The sequence below is a fragment of the Aedes albopictus genome, chromosome 1 (genome assembly GCF_035046485.1).
Source record: "Aedes albopictus strain Foshan chromosome 1, AalbF5, whole genome shotgun sequence".
Lineage (NCBI taxonomy): Eukaryota > Metazoa > Arthropoda > Insecta > Diptera > Culicidae > Aedes > Aedes albopictus.
The window spans coordinates 99,077,998-99,088,330 of NC_085136.1; the positions used below are offsets into that span (position 1 = coordinate 99,077,998).

At 42.3% G+C, this 10,333-nt stretch overlaps 1 protein-coding gene across 1 annotated transcript; it reads right to left on the reverse strand.

The window, feature by feature from the left end:
* Positions 1 to 226: 226 nt before the first annotated feature.
* On the reverse strand, positions 227 to 7,897 carry LOC115256693 (uncharacterized). Its single transcript, XM_029855609.2, has 10 exons — positions 7,711 to 7,897; positions 7,565 to 7,618; positions 7,136 to 7,508; positions 6,800 to 6,894; positions 6,574 to 6,731; positions 6,336 to 6,519; positions 6,035 to 6,281; positions 5,725 to 5,978; positions 5,015 to 5,667; positions 227 to 4,954 (listed from the first exon to the last, which is right to left on the reverse strand). The coding sequence occupies exons 1-10, from the start codon at positions 7,760 to 7,762 to the stop codon at positions 3,950 to 3,952; spliced, it is 3,075 nt and encodes a 1,024-aa protein (XP_029711469.2). The 5' UTR covers positions 7,763 to 7,897; the 3' UTR covers positions 227 to 3,949.
* Between the last annotated feature and the right edge of the window lie 2,436 nt (positions 7,898 to 10,333).

Genomic DNA, 10,333 nt, shown 5'->3' on the forward strand with positions numbered 1-10,333 from the left:
CTGCAGGAATTCTGGAAGAATTGCATGGGAATTTCAGAGGAACTCCAGGAAAATTTCTCGGGGAATTCCTGGTGGAATTATTGGTGAACTTCTGGTGGAATTTCCGAGGTAATTTTAGATGGATTCCTGGGAAACTCCTGGAGGAATTTCTGCAGGAATTCCCGAGGAACTCCTACAAGAATTCCCGGGAACTCCTGCAGAAATTCTCGAAAATCTCCTTGACGAATTCCTGATGAACTCCTGGGAGAATTTCCAGGGAACTCCTGGATATACTCCCGGCGAACTCCTCAACTCAAATTCTCAAAACTCATGATTGTGTTTTTTCACGCGCGATTCTTGACTCGTCAAACTCACCTCCGAAAAAATCAAGCATGAGTTGACTCTTTGCTTTATTTCTTGGTCTGCTGATTATTTTCAATGAAGTGTTGACGATTGTATAACAGAATTAAAGCGAAGCTTGCATGCAATAACAAAAAAATTCGATGAAATTGATTTGGATTCGTTTTACAAGCGAACGAGTTTTCGGCTCTTAACTCGCGAGAGCGAGATTTCGCATGAAAAACTCATGTGTGACAAAATGATGCAGAATCGCGCGCGAGTGGTTCATGAGTGAGTCTTGAATGCAATTTTATCAACACTGCTCTCAGGGATGATGCATATTTTCTAGCATTCCATACAGCCCCAGTATAGAACGGATTTGACATTCGACGGAACGAATGGTACGACCACAGACAAACAGGCGTAACACTTCGAACATTTTTCGATTCAAATCATAGTCACGGAAACATATTCGCCCAATGCTAAAAGGACTAAGTTTGGCCGACCATCAACTAGGTGGCGGTAGTGAGCAAACGTCAAACTCGAATAAAAACGATGCGAGCGCCACGGGTGGGCAGTTGGCCAACTATCATATTTTAAAAAAGACCGATAAATCGGTGTACGATGGGAATTATCAGAGTGTTACGTCTGTTTGTCTGTGGTACGACGCTGAGACGAGACTCGCGATAACGGTCTTCTTTTTCTCCAGTTTGTTATTTTTCTTCTTATCTGTTTTGACATTATGTTTTGGGCTAGTGGTTCAAACACGTACGTGACCGCATCATCTCGCGTGCAGTGTGACTGAATCCCATTCACGCACAAAGTCATGTTGAGGTGAACTTCACCTGGTGAAGTTGTACATCGCCAGCAATCGCCAACCAAAGTAATCATCGGAATATTTTGTTTTCAATTTATTTTTGATAGAACAACAATTGAAAATGCTGCTCGGAATGAATTTTGGCTTCAGAACTGTAGTAGGCTATGCTGGGAGTGACATTAAGGAGTAAGATAATAAACTTCACTTGTGTACAGGACATCAACCAAACAACAGTGTTTTACAGATTATTACATTGGCGACGAGAATGAAGAACCACGTCAAATAATGTCATAGTCTTCTCATAATAATCAAGGTCAAAAGGGAAGTACCTATTGAAAATTTATTATAAATGAAAGTTAAGCAAAACTAACCATTTCTAGAGCAACCAAAACCATTTTTCAAGACTGGTGGTGTGACCGTCAGCAATTCAAGATAAGCGACGCGCAAATTAATGGCCTCCGGAAAAGACTATTACTGGCGTGTCGTAAAGTTCCATCATTCAAACGGGAAACGCAGGATTTGGGTACCATGATGGTGGAAAAGAATAACTCGAGGTGGGTAAATTTTTGATCGAAATGTTTGAGCTAACCAAGAGAACCCATTTCTCCATTGATTTGTTGGCCAGAATCATGAAAAGTTCAAAAAGAGAATGAGTAGTAGAGAGAAAACGCTTTAATATTCGTAACTAGCCCTAGTAAGTTAATTGGTTATAAAGGGCGTTTCTTCAGGAAATTCCAGTTCAAAACACCTTCCATGCTGTCAGATAACATAGGGTTGTTATGCACCCTAGAAAATGAAGGATGAAGGTGTATGATAAGTTGCTATGATCTATAATTTGTAGACGGTTGCCAACCTAGGCAACTCCTACTATGCTTTAGGTCAGCTATAGGAAAACTATTCTATACAAAATTCAAATTAACACTTCAAATTAACAGTTCTGATATGAGCATTGTAATTTTGAATGTCTTGTCAGGTTCATATTCTGATCAACTACTGTTAATCTATCTGCTTTTGAATTAGGTGAGGACTTATCAAGTCTTATTTGTTAACGTGTCCTATTGCAATGGAGTGCATCGTTCAAGAATCCGTCCGGTGATTGTATCAAATTGTTTACCAAGACAAATCCCCTCTCACATCTTACCTTCCAATATCCAAACTCCTAGTGATTTCTCGTAGTAACGCAGAGAATTCCTCGGTTATTGGCCTATGCGAGAATCACGTCATCACTTCCTTCCCTATCCTTAATTGACCTGCATTCGGACGTGGCCGGCGCTGGTATTGCCCATTGAAAAGTATTGGGATGTCAGCATTTACACAATGAGGAGAAGGCTAGTCCCAAGCACTATCTGTTGGTTCTTTGTGTAAATGCAGATGTCCTTGCAATAACAGAGGAGCAACCGCGGGCGGTCAATCATGCTCATGCTCATGCTCATGCTCAGTTTTATTGAAGTTCGTGAGGATTAAAAAAACGACACAGACACGATTAGTACTTCCAGTGAGCTATTCGCTCTTTGAGTGCCATAAGTAATCTCACGCTCTCTAATTCATCCTATTCGAAAACAAGCGATTACGGCAGGGTTGAAAAACTCACATTCAATTGAATGACATTTTGCTAAACTGAATGCTTTAGGCATTCATTTTCAGCTCCGCTGTGAGATACTTGAAAGTGAACACAGAAAAACTCAACTACTTTGTGGACGTAATGACTCCACCATCATCAACACACGCTCTGCGCTGATGGATGCTTCATGTCAACAACGGCCGCATGAATGCGACTGGCCCATAAGCAAGCGTGGTGAATTTTCTCTTTTGAGTGCCAATGACAGGGAAGATGTTGTAACTGAATCTCGCCGTCGCCACGATGTGAGCGACGAGAGAATTTTTATTCTCTTCTCACCCGTCTCCGTGAAGGAAAGAGGCTTTACCGTCAGAAGCGGTGTGGTAAAAAAACAAAAACTCACGTTCGTTGCATGCTTTCATTTTTTTTTTTGCAACCCTGGATTACGGTACCGATTGATTTCGTTCTTTTTGTTTTCATGCGTGCTACAAAAATAAGAAACAAAACAAACAGCGCTTCAATCCTTTGTGAAACGAAACGCAGAATCACAACAAAAACACGAGCAAGGTTATCAAAAAACGGTTTATTGATTCGAATAGGATTACCTTCAACCTTTTTTGTATGCACTAAAGACACTATATGCTAAAGACACGAAATCTGATGACTGTTGCTGTTGATGATGATTCCCGCATCATGGCGATGATGCTGCCAGGCAATGCCTTTAAAGCGCGTTTGACAGGTCTCCCGCTCGATTGGAATGACATTGACAGTAAATTTGGAATTCCAATTGGAACATTTCGTGTCTTTAGTATGCACTAACGGAGATTCCAATGTATATTGCAGATTACACCACAAATTGGACTATCACACTTTTTTGGTACGCATGAAAGTGTAAAAAAATTTCACATTTGCATCGGGTCGTCTCGACGTCTTCGGTGCGCTTATTTACAAGAAATAAGTGCACCGAAGACCTCAACTCGATCTGACGTGGTCCTGCGCTGCAATTACACTTTGAACGTATGTGTACACTATTGTGTCAGTCCAATTTGGGGTGCAGTCAGCAATACATTTTCCATTATACACGATTTTTTTTAGAACAAAACCTTTCGATCACTATCGGATGCTCGTTTGCTGTGCTTACTTGCTCAATGTTTGCTCGACCAGTTAGTAAAATGTTAAAACTCTTATCTTGCCGTTAAATAAAAAACCATATGGTTCAATCTGTAAATCTGAAGCTAAACTGTTTGTGCTTCTAATTACACGCTGAACGATCGTTTGATTTCCTCATCATCTATGTTGTCCACAATCCAATCTATGAACGCCGCTACTCTTGAGAAGATCATGTAGGACCATCTCATACAATCTCTGGTATCGGTTGACAGCCCAATCAAGTATGGAACACCTCCCGCGTCTTTCCACCGAAGCATACTATGCGATGGAAGGCACGTGTACTCCCGATATGGATATTTGACGCAAATGTGCGAATCTCGCACCCGGTAGGCGTGCGTTCTCTGACAGTCGGAGTTGTACATGGTTAGCAGTTCCATGTACTTGACGTCCTCGATGTACTCCATGTATTCGATGTCCCAGAAGTCTTTGATTTGCTCGGAGAACTCAATGTACTCGATATACCTACGATGTAGGTCATCGATGACCTCGGTGTCCTCGATGTCGGTAACGTCGGTTGTATTGAATGGCTGTAACATTTCAGCTATAAGTGGATAATGGGTTTGGTTGTACTCGATGTCCTCGATGTACTCGGTGTCCTCGGTGTCCTCGATGTACTCGGTGTCCTCGGTGTCCTCGATGTACTCGGTGTCCTCGGTGTCCTCGACGTACTCGGTGTCGGTGACGTCGGTTGTACTGAATGGCTGTAACATTTCAGCTATAAGTGGAGAATGAGTTTGGTTGTTCTCGATGTACTCGATGTCGGTGACGTCGGTTGTACTGAATGACTGTAACATTTCAACTATAAGTGGAGAATGAGTTTGGTTGTTCCACAGGCATACAGGATGCAGTTGAGGGCTCCAAATCAGAGATTGCGGTAATCGCAGTATAGCGATATCATTACTGTAATCGGTTGCGTTGAAGGAGCTGTGTTGCACAGTCTGTCGAACTTGAATTGAGATTTCAGAATTTCCTAGCGGTTGGACAGAAAGAGATGCTGCGGTGCTCACACAGCTGGCAGAAGTTAGTATTGTTCGATCGGAAATGATGGCGCCCATGCAGATATACTTGGTTGAGTTATCAAAAATTCGAACCTAGAATAAGAAAATCATCGATGAATTGATGTTACGAAGAGAACCTTTTGTAATGCATACCATTGGTGCACCATTGTTCTTTGGCTGCAAAACGTTAACGAGTTTTGGACATTTCATTAGAAGCAAATGTTCGCTACTCTGGGCTGCTTTATCGATGTCGTCGTTAGGGCAGCAGATCATCGAAGTCGAAGAACAGAATGTTGCCTCTTTTGTGAGTTCAAACTTCTTCCACTTTCGCTGACATCTCGATAGTAGCGTGCACCTTCCCCGTAGGCCGTGTGTATCAGTGCATAAATCCCATTCGCGGCGACTGTGATCCAAGAATTGAACTGCGTTAGCCGTCGCTCTTTTCGGAAGCAACACACGCTCCAACCATTTCAAATGGCTACGAAGTCTTGTGGACAGCAAATGCTCCCCATAGCCACAGTCCCGTCCAATTTGTACTAAACCATCCAGTGGAGGATACAAGTCGCCATATACATCTATTGTTCTGTCTATGGCTGGAAGCCAACGCATCTCTTTTTTACTAACATAAGAATATGAGCCTCCAAGCTTCAAATCACATGATTCCGGTACCATAAATCGATCAATGCCTGCGCAGATAAGTTCATCAGTGATGCCGTCTGGAAAGCGTGACTGCAATTCTCTGGATAATCTGCAGGTTGTCTCATTTTTCGGTTCTATGTGGACTACCAATGGTATCAATGATGGATCTGAAAGATAACTTGTATTGGCGATTTGAATTGAACACAATGTGCATGTTGGAATACCTATGCAGTCAGGGAAATCATTGCAAACGTAAATGTCTCTCCTTCCGAATCCAAATACGGCATTCGGTTGATCAATAGATACGTTAACATAATCAATGCAAGCTGGTCGAATGTTAATGAAGCTGAACAGTTTTTCCAAGCGTAGAATGGCAATATTGCTGTAGCCGTAAGCCGGATTATATTGAGGATGCACATTTATTTTTGAGATATTAATTACACCTTCCCTAGGATGTGAGACAGTTGAAGCTGGAATCCTAAAATAAATTCAAATATTCATTATCGGATACAGGCCTCAGTGTCACGGTATTACCCTTGATAATGGACACAATTAGCAACTGTAAGAACTGTGTTTTCATCGATTATTGTACCATAACAGTTCTGAGGACTGCCCTCAGTATTCCACATTAGCTGAACAAGATATGTAGGTGGATTATCTTTATATATATTAGTGAGGAAATCTTTCACGATCACATGTGTTTTGTTATAAGGCCTTGTATTGATATGATCACGAAATTGCTGGTATCGTAATGCACAGAATGTGGCGTTGAAAATATCATCTAAAATTAAATTGTTAGTGCACTCGTATTGAAATTGCTTCTCTGTCGCTAAACCTTCAATTACAGCACCATCTTGCCGCATAGTTGCTAGAATCCAGTCTTTATACGGTGCTATTTTAGTGTATACTCCAGGATTTGCTAATCCACAAGGCAATCCGAATGAAGTAACAGCCACTACGAAAGGCGTAAGACGGGTACTATGCAACAGTTTGACTTGAAGTGGTCCACCGGAGTCACCCTGTAAATTTTTTAATAGATCCAACATAATTCATAATAATCGTTGTCTACTCACTTCACATGTGTCCATCTTTGCGTCAACGGCACACAAATGGTTCTCATGGAGTCCAGACTTCAAACCCCGAACAAGTTCACTGGAATAAAACTTTTCACACTTGGAGGATTCCATGGGCTTCAATGAAACTTTCATCAGCGAAGGGCTGCGGTTCTCAACTGAAAAATTGAAAATAGATCTTGCTTACCTCTATGTGTATAATAATAATAATAATAATAAAACATACAATGACCTGTGCTGCCCCATCCCGTAGCGATGAATTCTGTAAATCGTATATGTGGATCGACCCAGAGACATGCTGGGCACACTGCGTCATGCAACCTGGAATTAAGAAATACGGCATAGTTCGATTTACTGGCGCCAGTTATAAGAAATCCTGATATAGTTCCTCGCAGTTTTCGGAACAGGTTTTCATACACAAATGAAGACCTAAACCCGTTTCAACTCGCGGTGGCGAGTCCAAGTGCTAATGAGCATTAAATGATTTGAAACCCGTTTTGATTAGTGTTCAACATAATTCGGTGTTTCCCCTAAGCCATTTATTTAGGAGCACAAAACTTACCTGATAGGCTGTTCCAACTTCATCAGTGCTATATCATGGTATTTCAAGCTGAACCGATGTAGCGGATGTCTATATATCTGAGTAATCTTATACTGCTGGGCGTATTCATCATACTCGTCGGTCTCTAAGTTCAAATCCCCAAATCGCACAATATCCGGTTCAATATTCCAGTGATCTAACACGCAATGCGCCGCAGTCAGAACGTAGTCTATCCAAATCAATGTTCCTCCACAATGCCATAGTACTTTCCCATTATCCTGGGTCCACCCTATGGCTCCCATGTGGGCAAACTCTTTCAACAACGCTGGCCTCCCGTTAGCAGAAGGGGCACCTGCTGCCGAACTCTCGAGCTCATGAAAACGCAATCTGCAATCTTTGTAACATTTTCTTTAATACATTATCTTCGGGTTTACTTAATCATATCAATACCATCCAATGTGTTCCGTTCATTTGATAACATCTGGTCTGCATCCTTATGTCGACCTTGAACATATAAATTAGGCATACACATTTATGTCAATTGTTTGATAGTCCTTCACAAATTTCTCAATACACGCACTATTCGCAGAACTAACCTTCGCAAATCACCACCACCACCGTAATTACCCATCTCAGCGTGCCAAACATAGCGAAAGACTACAGGTACAATTTGCTACTGAGTCACAAAATCAGAACTGTAGTCATCACAAACGAATCTCAACTTAGTACTTTTTTGTGGCTCCTCCTTTTGCGTGACGGTATCTATAGAGAGATAACTGGTTTCGAACACAGAAGTGAACGTCGATGGGTTGAGATGAGACTGCTAGCTATATCGCGTCGTCCTTATGCTCACAGAGAACAGACATCCAAGTCCAGTTCCGAAACTGTGTAAGGCATTTAACGGCCATTTGAAATCGGCAACACAAGTGGCAATACCGTGACGCTGCAATCGATTAATTTCTCATACTAATTTAATTCACCACTTGAAATATTTCAATGCACCACTGACTGTGTATTGGTTTGCAACCTTACTCAAGTGAAGATTCAAATCGGATGCTGCCTACAAAGTGCTATCCCAGATCATCTTCCGAAATCATCAAAATCATCACCGAAAACGAAAGAGTTCGTGGGAACTTATCAAGCCGGCTTCATCAACGGCCGGTCGACAACGGATCAGAGCTATGGAGAATCATGGCCGAAAACGGCTTTCCTGGGAAGCTGGTATCAGGTATCAGAAGACCAGCTCCAGAGGCACGTTTATCCTCCATTTGGGACATTTGTGCCATCGCCAAAATAACAGCCTATTTCATCATCTACCTGAGGGAAAAGGAAGGAAAAAGGATTTGGATGGGGATAGGGACAGGTAGGGAAATAGGAAAAATACCCTGGAAGAGGGTACTAACGCACAAGCGTACTACAATGGGTTCAAACAGCACCCTAAAAAGGGCACTGTAATAACGCATAAAGCGAAAGAGAGCCTATAGCTCTTTACCACAGCGGGTTAAGAACAACAGAATATCCTGAAGATTCAGGTTTCTGAATTCAGTTTCACTTAATAAATGTTTACCGAATACTCGGAAACGCAGTTGCGCAAAAACTGGACAGTTACATATCAAATAATACGAAGTTCCATAATCGGATTCACAGCTATCACATGCAAATGAATCAGCTTGCTGAATATTCGCCATGTGATAGCTGAGTCGGCAGTGGCCATTCAATGCTTTGACCAGAATGCTGCAATTCTGCTTTGACAGATGTGTAAGATACTTCGCCACCCTTGGAGATAGCTCAGTACAATACAATTTGGTTTGACGACATGACTCCAAACTATTCCAGTATTGTCTGTATTGAGTGGCAGCCCAGGTGTGAATCTGAAGCTTTACGCAACACTTCGATATCGGAATAGCTGGCTCAGGGCCAATGAGGTCATGTGATGCTCCTGTACGAGCTAACTCATCAGCCAATTTATTTCCAGCGATAGAAGAATGACCAGGTACCCATACAAGGTGAACAGGGTTTGCTGAATTCAGCTCCTCGATTTGAGTTCGACAAGCGATAACTATCTTCGTCCTGGAGTTGGCCGAAGCAAGTGCTTTAATAGCAGCCTGGCTATCTGAACAGAAGTATATTACTTTGCCCATTACATGCTGCTGAAGTGCTGATTGCACTCCGCACATAAGAGCAAAGATTTCGGCCTGAAAAACGGTGCAGTGTCTACCAAGTGAGTAAGACTGATACAGCCTTAGCTCACGAGAATAAGCACCAGCACCTGCTCGACCTTCGAGAAGGGAGCCATCAGTGTAACATACGATATCGTCTGAAATACTTCTTTCCAGATAACCAGATGTCCACTCTTCCCAGGAAGGGAATTACGTGAAAAATGTCCTATACGGAAAATTACAAGCAATTGAAAGATCACTTGGAGCAAGAACAATTTTGTCCCAATTCACCAAAAGTGAAAACAACGAGGTGTGTGTTGATGTGCGGTTCACAGGAGTTTCCTCTAGTAGACCGAGTACCCGTAACCGGTAAGTGCAAGAAAGTGCTTCTTGTTTGAGATGAATGTGTAGTGGGGCAACGTCAAAGAGAACTTAGAGCTTCCGTGGGAGTTGAAGAGAACGCTCTAGACATCGCCATTAAGCACATCCTTTGGAGATGGCCTAATTTTGATTGGACCGTTCTCACTTCGCCCTTTTGCCACCACACAAGACATCCATAAGCCAATATTGGCCGAACCACAGTTGTGTAAATCCATTTGATATACTTGGGTTTTAGACCCCAAGTTGTACCAAAAGTACGCCGGCATTGCCCGAAGGCCATACAAGCTTTCTTGATTCTGAACTCAATGTGAGGTGTCCAGGAAAGCTTTTAATCAAGAACGACTCCAACGTACTTTACCTGTTCAGTCACATCGATTAACTCATCAAGGTGGGCCCAGAAAAGTTGGCCACCTGTCTGCATCGGCTGATAGTCAGGATCTGGGAAACCGAACAGCTACCGGAGGAGTGGAAGGAAGAGTTAATCTGCCCTATTCACAAAAAAGGTGACCATTTGGAATGTGAGAACTTCAGGGCGATCACTATTTTGAATGCTGCCTACAAAGTGCTATCCCAGATCATCTTCCGATATCATCAAAATCATCACCGAAAACGAAAGAGTTCGTGGGAACTTATCAAGCCGGCTTCATCGACGGCCGGTCGACAACGAACCAGTTTCCAG

What these genes read in the sequence shown, in the direction of transcription:
- LOC115256693 (XM_029855609.2), bottom strand. Translation starts at nt 7,762, where the DNA reads ATGTTTGGCACGCTGAGATGGGTAATTACGGTGGTGGTGGTGATTTGC. An exon ending in TGAACGGAACACATTGGATG is followed by an intron (nt 7,509 to 7,564) that starts GTATTGATATGA and finishes AATGTTACAAAG; the next exon opens with ATTGCAGATTGCGTTTTCAT. An exon ending in CAAAGATGGACACATGTGAA is followed by an intron (nt 6,520 to 6,573) that starts GTGAGTAGACAA and finishes AAAAATTTACAG; the next exon opens with GGTGACTCCGGTGGACCACT.